Source organism: Mirounga leonina, unplaced genomic scaffold (assembly GCF_011800145.1).
Source record: "Mirounga leonina isolate KUSES-001 unplaced genomic scaffold, KU_Mleo_1.0 Mir_115, whole genome shotgun sequence".
In the NCBI taxonomy this organism is placed as follows: domain Eukaryota; kingdom Metazoa; phylum Chordata; class Mammalia; order Carnivora; family Phocidae; genus Mirounga; species Mirounga leonina.
The window spans coordinates 5,355,382-5,371,621 of NW_023270268.1; the positions used below are offsets into that span (position 1 = coordinate 5,355,382).

Genomic DNA, 16,240 nt, shown 5'->3' on the forward strand with positions numbered 1-16,240 from the left:
ATATATATATATATATATATATATATATATATATATATATATATTACAGAAATAAATCATTGCTGACCTCTTTCTGGCCAACTTTACTGGCCTTTTCTCAGCTCTGTACTACCTTTCACACTCAGGAGGGTCTGGCTTAGCTTGGCCTCCCATCTTGAAATGTGCCCCTCGACCTCTGTGACCCCATACTCTCCTCGTCTTCTTCCTGCTTCCACTGCCTTGTCCCCTGCTAACCCGTCCTTCCTTCTCCATCCCCCAACTCTGGGCCTCCCTCCAGAGTCTGTCCCCGGCTGCCCTTGCTGGCATCATGAGGAGCTCCTTATCTCGCCCGCACGGGCTGCCATTTCCGAGTTGAGGAGTCTCAAAAGCCCCCGCTCAGCCCAGGGCCTGACCTCCCTGCCAAGTGGACAACTCCATGCATCCATCCTCATACCTCTACCAAATCCCTGTGTTTAAAATTTCAACCCATCCGCCCCATCTCCCAAAAGAGCTTTCCAACAGCCTTAGTTGGTGTCAGCACCAAGGCTGTGGTTTCCCTCAGCATTCAGGGAGACTATTTGCTTTCCTTCTTTTACCCAGGTCATTGATGCCTCCACAAAAATGTCTATGTTGTCACCACAGTGCCTTAGCCACTCTGCCGGCCACACTGAGTCCAAATTCCTCTGCTCAGCCTCCCCCGTTGTGGAGAATCCAGACTCAACCTGGTCAACCAACTAAATTGCCCTCTGCAACACCGAGACCAGTCTTCTCGATGGCTCTACCACCCAACCCCAGTGCATATTCCTGTCTCCCCGTCTTACCTTCCCTGATGCTTCTGCGGCTGGGGAACTCTCTCCCTTCTCCCCACCAACCCCACAACCCACCCAGAGCTTTCCCGTCTTACATATGACGCCTAGACCGATTTCTCCCGAAGTGCTACAGTGGCGGCTAAACAGACATTCATATATCTGGAGCCATATAATAATAATAACGGTTTCCTTTTTATGTACTTCATAGAGTGTGTCACTAAAACAGTCCACTGGATCCTCGTATAATATACAAACTGGTCATAAATACTACTCATGGGGTTGGAAATGGGACACCTTGCTCCTTAAAATGCAAAGTTGGAGGAGGAATTTTTAAGCCGATTACCATAAGAACTGCTTCAAATTCTTCCCATTACAGGTAGCCTTGGGTCAGTGGCACAAATGGCCTTCCTTGTTTGAGTTCCCAGGCTAATTCTCCGTCATCTTTTATCTCGCTCTCCTGCCCCCCCCACACACACACACCCCAATCCCTCCACTGTAAGGGCAGCCCAGCGGAGGAAAAAGTCCACATGCTTTGGTCAAGCTCTGTTTCAAATATCTCCATTAAAATCCAAGTGCAAGCCTGGTGCCAACTCTGAGATTTTTGATTGCTCCATATTGAAAAATATTAAATGTTAAAAATAAGACAGTTGTTAGTCAGTGAACCAGAGTCCCGTGGAGCAAGGTATAACACGTACCTTTCTCAGAAAGAATTTCAGGAGCTACATAGGTCGGAGTCCCACACACAGTAAATATAGGTCTCACCACATGCTTTGCGAGGCCAAAATCAGCCAATTTCAAGGTGGTAGATTTGTCCTCATTTCGCTGAACCTGTAAGAAAACAAAATCTCCAAATCACCAAAATTGTGATGAGAACAAAGAAGAAAAACTAATGAGACAACAAGCATGCAAGGTCAGGATAAGCAAATGATAAACCCACTTGAGCTTATAGTTGATAAACCCAACCTGATTTCAGTGGTGGATACTCACATTTTCAAGTAAAACACCAATGAGTTAGATTCGCTCTGTTGTCCACTACGGTAGTACCATATTGCCACAGATGGCTATTAAAATTTGTATCAAATTGAAAATTTAGTTTCTCAGATGCACTAGCCATATTTCAAGTGCTCAAGAGCCATTGAGGGTTAATGGCTACCATATTGAACAGTGCAAATATAGAACCTTTCCATCACCACAGAAACTTCTATTGGGCACCACTGAGTTAGAACAAGGATCAATGATATTTTGAGCACTGACTAGCATTAGTGAGGACTAGAAAATGTCTCTGGGGAATGTGAAATCTGGGCAGAAAAAAAAAGAAAGGGAAAGAACTAGAAATTAGAAGGAAGAAGTAAGCAAGCAGTGGAGAAACGCTAGGTACAGACCCCAATTTGAGGACTGGGGAAGGTCTTAAGGACGAAACAGACCAGGAGTCTTTAGTTCCAAATCCAAGACTTGCCTCTGGATGGTCTTGGACCAATTTCTTTATTCATCTAAGCCTCTGTTTTCTCCTTTAAAAGGGGAGGGAGGTAATCAATTCCCGCAATTAGGCTTGTGTCAGGAGTTCCAATCGATGTCCATAATCTACCCTGCGAAGTCCTCCTCTAAAGTAACCAACTGTCCCAGGCCGCCAGGAACTGAAGGGTTCCCAGGATGTGAGATTTTCATTTTTAAAACTAGGACAATCTCTGGGGCGCCTGGGTGGCTCAGTCCATTAAGCGTCCGACTCCTGATTTCAGCTCAGGTCCTGATCTCAGGTCGTGAGATCGAGCCCTGTGTTGAGCTCTGAGCTTATCAGGGAGTCTGCTTGACATTCTCTCTCTCCCCCTGCCCCTCCCCTGCTCTCAAATAAATTAATTAAAAAAAAAAAAACTAGGACAGTCACAGGCAAAGCAGGATGAGGTGGTTGTCCTTGTTTCCACATAATACAGAATTAATGCTACTAAATAAGGATTTATTCATATATATATATGATTCATATATATATATGATATTATTCATATACATATATATGAACAGACCAACTGGGTTCTGTTAACATTTTTGCATGAAAGTGAAAGTAGTTCTGATTCTTTAGACCCCACTTCCACCAGGTTTTGGAGAAGGGGAAAATCAGTCATTTTTAGAGCACAGAAAAGACATGACCCTCACTCTGAAATGAAGACGGAGAATCCCTGCTCTCCTTTGTCTTCGTCAAAATGGATCCCACCTGCGTCTCATTCTTCCAAACAAATTCCTGTGGCCAGCTTTCTGATCACTGGTAAACCAATTCCCACTGCCCAGCTAATGTGTCCTGTCCTCCTTCTCCCTCAAGGTATCTGCATGCTAGATGATGTGTTAGGAAGAGGTGGGTCTTCACCTAAAAGAAATGAATCTCAAGAGGTGAGCCTAGCAGGTATTTAGACCACCACGCAAGACACGACATAAGTAAAGATATGTTCTATTTCACGTAAAAACAAACAGTGAGGGGGCAAACCTAGCATATTTTGCAGTAAGTGAAAGATGCATTGGTTCCCTCCTTGCTACGCAGGTGCTTTTCCACTCTGGGGAAAGATTAAATCACTGGGCACATGAGAACTCCAACCTTCTTCAACGCTAGTTGGTACCCAAACAAGTAAGGCATCATAGAATCTGAATGCTCATGGCAAAGGGGAGCTGAGCTGTTAATGACTGAGCTATGATAAAACAGGGACCCACAGGAGGTCTGGCCTCCAAACATCAGAGAGTGTTAAGACTCAGAGCAACAGCCTTCCCCCTGACCAAGTCTCAGGACACCAAGAAATAAAGGCAGAAGCCAAAGGGTTCCCACAGCCCCTCATTCCCGGGAGGCAGGAAGCGAGGTATCACAGCCCGGTGGTACCTGCCTACTTCCAGCTCTAGCCCCGCGCGGGCCCCACTCTGCAGCAATCCAGGTAGCCACCCCTGGCAGCTGGTCTGTGCACACCAGGAAGATGCTGGTTCCCTACCGGGAAGGCGTTCCGAGCCCCTTTAGCAGCCTTGTTACCCATCCTTCTGACCTCGTGTTCACAGAAAGCAGCCCACGCAATCTCTAGCAGGGAGCTTTGAATGGTAGATTCTGCAAGTGTGGCATCTTTTCCTCCCTCCTGTCGTCTGCCTCTTGGGAAAGGTGCACCTGTCGTCACATCCTCCCTGGCACCTTTCCTCCCAACAGAAAGGACAAAGCTGGGGGCTGTCAAGGTCTCGGGCCCAGAGGGGAATTTATCCATAGAGGGCAGAGATAAGAGTGGAATCTTAAAAAACAAACAGAAAAAGTCCAGCTCCTAGAAACAAAGAGTGGGACGGTGGTCACCAGGGACTGGGGAAAGCTGGTGGTCCAAGGGTACCAACATTCGGTTGTAAGATGAATATGTTCTAGGAATCCAATGTACAGCATAGTACCTGTAGTTAATCATTCTGTATTGTGTACCTGAAATGTGCCAAGAGAGATCTTAAACATCCTTACGAGAAAAAAAAAAAAATGCCACAAAAAACAAAGCAGCTCTATGAGGTGATGGACAGGGAAATTAACTTGAGTGTGGAAATCCTTCCACAATGTGTATGTGTATTGGATTGGATCATCATGGTGTACATTTGAAATATATCACAATTTTATTTGTCAATCATACCTCAATAAAGCTGGGGGGAAGAAATTAATGCATACTTTTAATTAAAACATAAATTTTGTTAAATATAAGATTAAGTAAATTTATACTTTGGAGTTTTTTCCAAGGCACCTTTCTCAACAAAACTTTTATTTTCCACTTAAAAAATAATTACAGCCCCTATGGCTGCCTTGAAACCCAGACAGCCAGCCAGTGCTCTGGGGATCCTGGTCACACAGAAGTGCCCCCAGGAACACAGCCACCTTCCCCCCTGGAGGGACCCCTGCTGGACCAAGCACCACCTGAGGGATTGATGGCAAAAGCCCCTTTTGTAACAAATCGGTAAAATCAGGGTCGAGGTGACTGGCTCTGTCCCCTCCTGGCAGAGGTCGGCCTCAGGTCCACCTGCTTCTGGTTCTCCGGGAGCAGGGGGCGCTGGGCGGCTTCCTCATGTCCCGCACTGAAATAACCCTTTGCAGGACGATTCAGCATCATGCACCCATTACATGTACAGACTCTAAAGCCCAACAGCCAGGTGCAAACTCCAGCTCACCATTCACTGGTGTAACTGGCTAAGTCACTGGTCCTCTCTATGCCCCCACTTCCTCATCTGTAAAGTGAGATGTGAATGAGATGTGTGGTGAGAATTTAATGAATTAACATTTGTAAGGTGGGATAAACAGTACCCCAGCACCTAAGAAGCATGACATAAGTGTTTGTTAAGTAAACCCTATTATTTTAGCCTCTGTAACCTCGAAAGAGCAGGACTGACTTCAGAGAAAATGAGAAGTATGGGAGGTTGTCCTTGATATCTTCCTTGTCCAAACCGAAGGCCCCTATATCGGACAGGGCCCTGGTCCATCCTGTGCTGTGAAAGCTCCAGCCCCCTCTCAGCTCTTGCCTGCCCTGCATCTCATCATAGAATCTGAATGCTCATGGCAAAGGGGAGCTGAGCTGTTAATGACTGAGCTATGATAAAACAGGGATGAGGCTGGCTGACCACACCCCGGGGGAGAGGCTCCTTGGGACCACCTATAGGAGAAATTACCAACTTGTCTGCAGGCACATGCTCTCACATCTCTCCTGGAATGGGGACAGAGGTTGCCAATGCTCCTAGCAGGGCCTGGGGGGCCGAGGGCAATGGGAAGACCGGCTCTCCCTGTACACCAACAGAACCATGGGCACAGGAATACAGGGCACGCCCTCTCCGGTTTCCCCAGACAAGAGTAAGTTCTCTGCACTTGCTTTGGATCCTGCCAGTGAGCTTACTGCTCTTAGAGGAGAATGTATCTTCATTACGGAGTCTGAGTTACCGCAGGCAACCTAATCGATGCCTCCCTAATTAACCTAACTGAAGGGAAAGTCACAGATGCAGACAAAAATGCGATTCGTCTGTGGTCTGCATAGCGAGAAAGATAGGGCCCAGAAGGAGACAGGGAGGTAATGATTAGAATAACTGACTAGAAGATCGCATTTGGAAGGGGAGGACAACAAAATAGTGTGGTGCCTACTAGAGTTTCCAGCTGGATCATCTACATTAATCACATTTGCTGGGTAGTTGCTGAAAAAATATGTCCCCCCACAAATATTTGTATTCTCCCAACCAAATGATCAGCAGGAAAAGCATCTGGCTGTCTTGATAACACCAAAATAAAATATGCCCCCAAGAGAAATAACAAACTAGTCCTTTCCTCAGAGAAACACCCCCAACTCCAAACCCTGGCTCCACTGAAGGACCAGCAGATTCAACACGGTGGAAACTCAGTCTTTTGTTTCGCACATTTATTAGGTCAAATGCCCACATGCTGAGGCATGCATTTCCAAACACCAAATCCGTGTTTTACATTATTCCGTGGCCTTTCTAACACATGGTATGCTGCTTCTTTTCTCTTCGCGGTTTCATCCTGCTCCTTGTGTCTCGGGATCCTCCCCACGGCACTGCCCACAGCAGACGCTGAGCCCGGGGGCTGGTTAAGATCTGTGGAGTCGTTTGTCCCTTCCAGAAAGCGGCTCGAGACCACCGGTGTTTTTAATTCTGCTGTCTCCAGCTTCTACTCTCAGTAGGGACGTCACATCCTTTAGAGCCATCCGTGTGACTTGCGGCTTCTCATCTATTTCATCTACGTGAGCAGCTTAATTATACTTAAAGTCCTGCACTGACTGTGTGAGTTTCATTTTGTTTTGTTTCTACAGGCACCTCCCATTCTTGGCTTCAGAACAATTCCCTATCTTAATCGTGAAATCAAATGAGGGACATCCTCCCGGGATAACTCTTCCTCCTAGCATCTGAGGGACTTCTGAAACCACCAGCTTTTCCACCCAGATGGGAATGTGTGTAAAACACCCTCCCACCAACGACTGTTCACCTCTGATTGAAATCTCAACATGGAAGAGATCCCACAACTTTAACCGGCAGCTCATCCCATTTGTGGCCAGTTTAACTTGTGAGGAGGTTCACCCGTGTGTTGATTCCAAATTCCACCCCCTACACAGTTGTCTAAGTCTGCCCTCGGGGAGGGAACTGAAGAAAGCCATACTCATCCCAAAGGGAAACAGTTATCATGATCCCCAAGTCACCTCTGGTTTCTCTAACTTCACATCTGAGGATCTTCCAGTTGATCCTTGTAAGACCTATTCTCCTGACCATCACCCCTTTCTAGATCCTTCCTACACTAAGTTCACTGCCTGAACCAACAGCACCATCATCGCTTGGGAGCTGGGTAGAGATCTAGGCTGCCCAGACCCACTGAACCTGAACCTACGTGTCAACAAGCCCCCAGGGTGATTCGTGTGCACAGTCAAGTCCTGGATGATCTCCATTTCATCGATGCCTCTTTTAACAAAGAACGCTCAGAAATGAACACTACATTCCACGTGTAATTTGATCAGGACAGTGGACCTCAGGCCTCTCAGTGGATGGGGCACTGGGTGGCCATAAAGACAGCCAAAGACTCCATTCGGTGTCCCACTTTGATGCCCCTTCCTCAGAGAGCCTTTTGAGGGGTTCAGAATATGCCACCCCAAATTATTCCACTTTGACATATTGATTATTAAACAACTCCTATCTTCCACTAGTTTTCCCATGATTTTACTTGCCACAATTTGCTGCCCCTAAAATCCTAGAAACCCTTTTTCTTTTATCTTGTCACTTCTCTAAAAATTTATTGTTCTTTTAAGATGCTCTATAAAGCCCCAATTTCGAACTACCTGTTTGAGTTACTCACCCAGAGTTCCTCCCATGTGTGTGTACTGCATTCATGCCCTCCGTCTGGTTTTCTCTTGTTAGCCTGTCTTTTTTCGATTTAATTTCCAGGGTCCTGCCAAAGAACCCAGGAGGGTGGAGACAAAAGGGTTTTTTTCCTTCCCTATACCTTCGTGGGCCGGGTTGGCCAGGTTTGGCCCATAGCCCCTGTGCCCACATCTGAACCTGCTTCACTGACATTTCCATTTCTCTGTCTCACTGCTCTGGGTCATGTTCCTTCCAGAGCTCGGTTCTCAGCTGCCCTCCAACTGCAAGAGTGTTAGAGATGAATTCACACAGCACTGTTGGGACTGCTGATCCATCTGCATCCATCACCCCCTTTCCCAGCCACACCAAAGTTCCCTGATTTGAATCCAGGTGGTCTCTATTATTTACATAAGCACCCATAAAACACCTGGAGGGCCTCAAAGCTTCAAGAGGAATCTTTAATTTTCTGAACAATTAACAGCCTCCTGTCCTTCAATGGTACCTCAATTTAAATGTGACCTTGCAATGTTCATCTCTGAACAGAAGATGGCAGCAGAGTGTAGACCAAGCAGCAAGTAGTACCCCACCCCACCCCACCCCGCCCCCACCTCAAGCCAAGAAAAATTCAGATGTGGTTAAGCCTACTTCTTACTTGATCCTTCATGGTCCTTCTGGCCTTTTCCCTCCAAGTTTCCATTTTCAACTGGCTATGAGGACTTTATGATCTTAGAAAGCAACTCACACTGAAATACCAAAATACCAGTGCCTAGAATCAATTTACATTTCAACAGCCAAAGATAGCGTAATGCAAAACAATGATTGAAAGCATCAGTGGAAACAAAGTCTTCCCTGGGACCGGTCACGACAGGCCAATTGACAGGCCTCATCTGGTACTTTTCTACTTCATTAGCACCTGATATTCACCCAACAAATATTTAGATGCCTACGGTTTGCCAGATATTTTTCTAGGTACTAGGAGCAGTGGATGAAACAGGTAAAGTCCTTGCTCTTATAAACCTTCTTTCTATTAATAAATAATATTCAAATGAGTATGTAGTGTTCCGCAGTGATAAGTGTGGTAAAAAAAAGAAAAAGTGAAATAAAGGTTGTGTTGTCTGGTATAGTTTCCAATAACCACATGTGGCTATTTACTTTAAACAAAATTTAAAGTTCAGTTCCTCAGACACCCGAGGTGCATTTTAAGTGTCCATGTAGTAGTGGCCACCGTACTGGGCAGTGCAGAGACAGGACATTTCCATCATCACAGAAAGTTCTACTGGACAGTGCTAGAATTGACAACAGCAGGGGTTGCTATTTTAAATGGGGTGGTTAAGGCAGGACTCATTGAGGAAGTAACATTTGAAAAAAGTCAAGCGTGACTCACATTCAAATTTGAGGATAAAGCTTTTCAGGTGGAGGAAATAGCAAGTGCAAAGGTCCAGGGGCTTGCTTGGCCCGATGTAGGAATAGCAAGTAGGGGCAGGAGTGGAGAGAGTGACGGAGTAAGCGGTTGGAGTGGAGCGCTGAGAGGAAGCCAGAGGCCACATGATGCAAGACCTTGGAGCTCACAGAAATGAACTTGGCTTTTACTCTGAGTGTGACAGAAAGCCAATGATGACTCTGAGCAGAGGAGTTATAGGGTCTGGTTTACATTCGGAGATCACTCCGGCTTCTGGGAGAAGATGGCCTTTAGAGGAAGAGAGAGGACCAGTGAGGAGGCCACTACCATAGTTCCAACAGGAGATAATGGTGGCTTGGTCTCTGGTGGTGGAGTGGAGGTGGGGACAAGTGCCATCCTAAGGGCGAAGAGAAGGTTTGAACGGGGAGGGTGAGGAAAGGGGCTCTGGGGCAACTAAGCTTCCTGCCACCAGCAGCTGGGCCGGTGGGGGCCCCATGTGACAGAGAAGGGGGGTTGCAGCCCAATATGGGGGTGAGAGCCCGCCTGGGAGTTCAGGATGGAACAGAACGTGGAAAACCGCAAACAGGGCGGACAGACACCTCTTTCAGGGGGTGGGGTATGTAGTTCATAAAAGTGGGGTAGTAGCTGAGGGGGACGTGGAGGAAACAAGGTTTGTTTTCTTAAGTTGGGAGAGAGCACGTCTGTTTAGGTGATGATGCAGCCGTGCTCTGGGCTGGAGAAGTCTGGAAGAGGCGCAGGTTCCGTGTGAAACCCGGTTTCGGCATCCTGAGTTTGAGATGCTCATCACATCAGACAATCAGGTGGTGACCTGAAGTGAGTGGCCGACCACGGGCCCACCCTACTTGAGCCAGGAAACATCTACAGTCCACCCTCCACTCTTCCGCATCCACACCCAACACTGGGTTAAAAAGACACGGCATCCAGGGACTACCCCCCAGGCTCTGTGGCCAGACACCCCCCGCTGGGGGGTCTCCGGCCATCCCCTCGGTGTGGTGTAGCCTCAGTTTCCCCACGTGTACATGGAAGTAATGAAGCCTTCCTCAGAGGGTTGATGTGAGAATTCTATGAAAATGCAAAGTGCACAGAATCGTGACTAACGTGCTAAAATGACAGGACAATAAAGTTTGTGCGTGCTCTGATGGGACGTGGGCTCTAATCAGGTGGGAGCAGAGTCAATGTCTCAGTGCAACAAGTATAGATAGTGATTCTCCAGGGACAGTCCTCTACTACCACCCAAGAGATACCAGACGGCGTCTGGAGGTATTTTTGGTTATCACACCTCAGGGCGATGCTAGTGGCACCCAGTGGGTAGAGGCCAGGAAGCTGCTAAACCTCCTACAATGCCCAGGACAGCCCCCACAGCAGAGTCATCCTGCCCAAACGCCAACAGTCAGTGGAGAATCCTGGTGTAGAACAAGAGAAATAGGGCCATCACCATCAGGTTCAGACTAAAGTGACTACCCCCCGAAAAAGAGACCATTGAGGTAACTAGCAGGATGTTTCCAAACCAATGCTTGGACTAATGTGTGATTTCCATACTCTCCTCTCTCTCTGCATGGAAACACAAAGAGTATGCTCCTCCTCACCAGCTTCTCAGTCTTCCTGATACTGGAACCCAGGCAGGTCCCCCCCCCCCCAACCCCCAGCTCTCAAGGGACCAAAGTCCACATTCAGCATTGAACTTTCTAAGGAAATCATTTAATCCAGTCAAGCAACTGAACTGTCAACATGTGTTTTGCAAAAGAGCTCAGAAGTAGGACTGGAATTACCTGGATTTTTGTTTTAGCTCTGCTTACACCAAAAGAGCCAGATGGTCCCCACCTTGACTTTTTCTGAGCCTATTTCATCACCTACCATATGGGAGAGGTCTCTAGACTTCCCATGCAGACCTAACTTTCTGTGGCTATGCTACAATCTACCAGAATTTGAAACCATGCAGCAAGAAAGGATCTCTTTCATCTGTTTTAGCATTTAGGGACAGAAAAAAAAAATGTTAAGATCTACCAAGCACCAGTCTAGCAGAGTGTCCAGGAGCTTGGAAGGGTCCTGGGTTCAAATCCCACTTCTCCTCATTTGCTGTGTGACTCTGAGCAAGTTACTCAACCTCTCTGGGCCTAAGTTTCCTTCCCTGTAAAGAGAGGTAAGTGCACTTACTGCACGGGGTGTATACAGCAGGTAGCAGGAGCAAAGGGCTTGCAGCAGTGCTGGGTCTATAGCGAGCACCATGTGTTCCCCATCACAGGTGTAATTCAGTCCCTTTGAATCAATTAACTAAAAGGAAGGGAAGATTTTTGCAGTCTCCCTGATTCTATCCTTCACCACCTTGAGTCCCTGACATTTGTTACAACCAAAGTTTTACCTAAAATAATACTAGAAACATTACCATTTTGCAGCCACACCTAAGTACCTAAAAGCTAAACGGCTTTCACTTGCCCCCCACACCCGTGGATGTGGGCGGGGCTTGATCTGCAGGTAAAAAACAAACTTGACGCATAAAATCTGAACTTGAAAACAGATAAACCGGCGGAGGAGGGTAGCTGGAACCCCAAGGTCATTCTTGGCACAGCCCTTGAAGAAGCGTCCCTTGCAAGGACCCTTCTCGTTCCCTATCCGAGAGCCCCGCCCCCACACATGTGGTAACCAAGCCCAAACAAAGGGCATGGCTATCCCAGAGGCAACCACAGCTGGACGAGGAGACAGTGTGGGTCAGGGCAGGAGGACTGGGGGTCTGCATGCAGAATAACAGGGTTGTTATGTCCCCACCAGGGCAGGGTAAACAAAAGCAGGCCGAGAGGAAGGGAAAGCATTTGAGAGACGCCTTGTACCACAGAATGAGGAGGCCCAACTTTCTACGAGGCTGGGGGGCTCCTAGAGACCCAGAAAAATAACCCATGAAGTTTGGGTGATTCTGGAAACAGAGACCTGGCAGGCACTTCTTATCTACGCTTTCCTGAAAGCTGTAGTCTCCCAGATTTGTCCTACATCCAGCAGTTCCCCAGATCTCCTGAAAGAGGACTTGGCAGCATCCCCGTGACCCCACAATGGAGATGGGGAGAAGAGAGAGGGAGGATGTGGCAGCACCCCCCAAGTGACCCTGAGCCAGACCCATGCTGAGGGACCCATCCTGGCCAATGAGATAGAACAGGAAGTGTGCTGAGGAGCTCCTGAGCCAGAGTGTCCTCCACTTTAGAAAGGGGAGAACACCAGCAAGAGTCCACCCCCTATTTCTCCTGCCATTTATGTGAGTGTGACAATGTGATCCTTGGAGCGTGGTAGACACTTGCGGGCCCTGAGGGAGATGGCAAAAACTGCCTTGAGATCTTTGACCTGCTCCATTAACCATCCCTGCAACCACTTGTCTCCAGGCTTCTTGTCACTGAGACAACTAGATGTCTTCATTGTTTGAGCCCTTGCTCCACAAGGTATGCTCTGCAGACCATTAGCACCACCTGGGAACTTATTATAAATGCAGCATCTCAGGCCCCTCCCACACCCACTAAATCAGCATCTGCATCTTATCAAGATTCCCGTGCACATGGCGATTTAAGAAGTGCTGATTTACCCCACTGTTAGTCACATGGTCCCATGGCAGCAGGAAGGTAGCTCCGCGGCACCAAGGAGAGCCAAGAAGGGTGTCCTCTCCCTCTCCTTAGCCTCTGCTCAGCCCTGACAATTCACCCCGCTCCTCTGGATGCAAACTCTCCATGGGCACACATCTCTATGTTTCTGCCTCCAACTCCTTCCTGGAGAGGTAATGAACTGACATGAAACACCAAGCCCACCACGGTATGGCCGTGCACGTAATTTATCAAAATTCCCAAGGTCAAGGTCCTACCCAGGAAAGTCAAAGTTATGACCAACAGAATTACTATTGTCATGGTCACCATTACTTATTCATGGGCCTCCAGTTGTGCCCTGGAATCTGACAAGGTCAAAACATCAGAGATGGTTCCTACAGGGGAAATTTACCATCTTGAAAAGGCACCTGGGGTCAAATGCCTGAGCATGTGGCCCAGATGAGATTCTTAGACAAATCATCCTTTAACCTGATTCTATATATTCTATCCGACTGACTGAAAGGGATTTTAAGAGTTTTGTCTCGATACGGAAAAGTGGAGTCTCCTTGCCCAAAACGGTAGTTAGAAATTAAAGGTTGGGGTGGGGGATCAACGGTATATCGGCATCCACACAGAATGCCCAGGTCTACGGAGTCCTTAGCCAGAAGGCCCAGTCAGAACATTACAATCACGTCGGCAAGGTTTAATGAATGAGAAAGTGGGAAAAGGAAGACCCACAGCTGAGTTTGCCCCGCCCCATCTCTATCTCTGTGCCTTTATCTGTTTTAATCTGTCCCTCTCCTTCCTTCCTTCCTTCCCTCTCTCTAGCCTTCCTCTCCATATCCTCACATAACCCCTAACACACAGGACATCTGGAAGAACCTGGAACAGAGCCAGGGGTTTCAGATTACTGCAATTAGACAACCAGATCTTAGACCCTGGACACTCGTTGAAGGGACTCACCAATTTGCTTCCTCAGATTAAGGCCATTTTGAAAATACAGATTTTTAAGAAACTTAATCTTAGATCCTCGAATAGCTCACAAGAAATCACTCAGAGCAGCAACAACACACATGAACACAAGTATTAAGAAGACATTAGCAGATTGCTGTTATGCACCTTTACTAAAGGACCTGAACTTCAGGACTCCTTGGGGGAATGGAGTCACAATTTTAGACGTGATTTAGCAACGTTCAGCAACGTTTTCAATCATGCTTTCAAGTTGTCTCTGTTGCTGATAATTAAATGGTAAATTATCAGACATCCACCCTTGTAGGTGACTCTTTCAGAAGGAACAAACAGAGGAAAACCTCAGTTATCAAAATGACCCAGTATCTAGAATTTTGAAGACTTTAAGAAATTTCCTGAAACCTCTGGCTATGTGGTCAAGCCTTAGACAATATGTGGGTTCACTTACTATATGGATACTTTTTATTTTCCTGGAAACTGTTAAAATGGAGACCACGAGCCACTCTCACTGATACAAGCCTGAAGTCATAACTCTGATGTCTCCTGCTGGAATTCACTCTGGGATTCTTGAGATGGTCTCTTACAAACCTGTCTTCTCACAAACTTGATCAATATTGGCCAATGACCGAAAGGCTTATATCACTGCACTTTTTCTTTCGTGATTTCCTATTATCGCTGAAATCCCCATTTCTTGATTTCATTAAGTATACCTTAACGAGATATGCTTCATAGGCATCAAATGTTTAGTGAACGCAATCAGTATATAAATGCATTCATGAATACTTGGGCCGCTAAGGAGAGGACCTGGACGCCTCTGTCTTAGATGCTAAGGGGAAAGAAGACTGAAGCTGGAGCTGGAAAAAGAGAAGTCCTGCCGGCCAGGGAGAATTGTGCATCGCAGACCCGCTCACAGCACTAAGCACTGAGTCCTTCTTGTGCATCCAAGTAGAAGTGGAAAAAAGAACTTAGAGAATTAAAATGAACAAAATGACTGGATAGGTTTCTTTTCCAGGGAGAACGGGCAAGGAGTGTGGTGGGCCATTTTTTATCCTTCCAGATTTTCCTTACCAGCCTTGGGGACGTCAGTCACGGCCTTGTCCTAGTTGCATTCAGCAGTTAAAAACCTAGAAAAGTCTGTTCCTTCCCAGAACCCACGAGAGGCCAGAAAGAGTACCACATTTATCCTTGATGAGCTGTGACCTGACCCTACAGCTGCCCACCACCATTTGCCCTGGATTCCGAGGGTCTCTGCTCTAAGCACTTTGCAGCCACTGTGCCTGCTGCCCATTTCCTTCCTTTCAGCCTGTTTCCAGAGCGGGAACCTGTCCCTTCTCTTGCCCTTCCTCTGGGACAGATGGTCTCAAATGACCTTGCTCCTGTCTGACCTCTCCTCAGCGTCTTCCCCCACCCACTCGCTCAGCCTTCTTTGCTGTAGGCAATATCGCAGCTCTCGGCCATCAGGGGCCTGGCCTGCCCATTTCCCACCCTGCGTGGGCTGCTCTCATCATCCTCACCTCTCTGGCTCCTTCCACCCCCTCCCTGCCTCCCAGGGCCCCGTCAACACACAGCACATTCCGACCCCACCAAGGGAGGCACATACTGGCAGGAGAAGCAATTAACATTTCTGCAAGCTGGAAATTCTCCTAATTAAAACTTCTTTTGCAAGATCTCAGGAGTCGAAATAACCAAAGGGAAGAGGAGTGCTAGCATCTTATCAGGAAGTGTGATCAGTACAAATAGACAAAGTCAGTAATACAGGCCTAAAATTGTACCCCGGGGCCCAATTATTAGACACTAATATTTCTGTTGATTAAAGTAACTTGATAAGTTTGCTATATTCATAAAGAGTCTTTGCACATTCAGAAAGTCTCTAAAAGAAGCAACAGTTATAATCACTCATGTAGTCAGATATTAGTTCTAACGTGAAATCACTTTCCTAAGTTTAGCAAAGTCAGGTCTTAATACAGAAAGTGGCCATCTACTGAAGGATAAAGAAACAATCACTTTGATAATACAAAGCTCAGCACAAGCGCAAAACACTAAATTAAAGGCAACTGAAGAACATTCATTGAGAGACAGTGGTCACCACGGTGGTATTTAGGAATAGTAAGTCTTAGAAGACCAAGCAAGTTTGTGATGTGTTATCAGACCAGCAAGTTGAGAGATGACACCCTTCTAAGCCCAGACAATGAGCCCACTGCCAAATCCAACACTATCCAGAACTCTGTCTGAAAAGCCAAAAACACTGACATTAGAGAGCATTTAGACTTGACATAACAATATGTTGAACTTCACTCACCCAGAAAAAAGACTAACATGGCTTATAAAGGTGACAGACCTGTTCATTTTGATAAATGCAAGCTGACAAAGTATCCACGGGACAGAAAAGATATTAACCTATTTCACAAAAGATGGCTCAAATATGGAGTTCTTGGCAGTTTCTAAAGGAGCCATACCACCACAAAAAAAAAGTTCATTTAAAAAAAAAGCGGGCTTTCCCTGAAGTCATAAAAGAGAAAAGGATCTAAATATAAGTTGCAACCAACACCAATGAATAACTCATGTATTGAGACTGAAAAATTACAGCTCCTCTGTAGCTGTGCGCCTCTCTCTAGAACACACACACACACACGTCCCACCACACACACACGTCCCCACCACACACACACACACACACG

At 46.7% G+C, this 16,240-nt stretch overlaps 1 protein-coding gene across 4 annotated transcripts in view; it reads right to left on the reverse strand.

The window, feature by feature from the left end:
- The window catches only part of DCLK3 (doublecortin like kinase 3), a 37,657-nt gene that overhangs the window by 6,321 nt on the left and 15,096 nt on the right, over window positions 1–16,240 (reverse strand). For all 4 annotated transcript variants that reach the window (XR_004676778.1, XM_034991894.1, XM_034991892.1 and 1 more), the window contains exon 3: window positions 1,484–1,616. Coding sequence is in view for 3 of the 4 variants with exons in the window: in XM_034991894.1 (XP_034847785.1) it covers window positions 1,484–1,616 (133 nt within the window). In the remaining variant the exon portion in view is untranslated. The remainder of the gene's footprint in view (window positions 1–1,483; window positions 1,617–16,240) is intronic.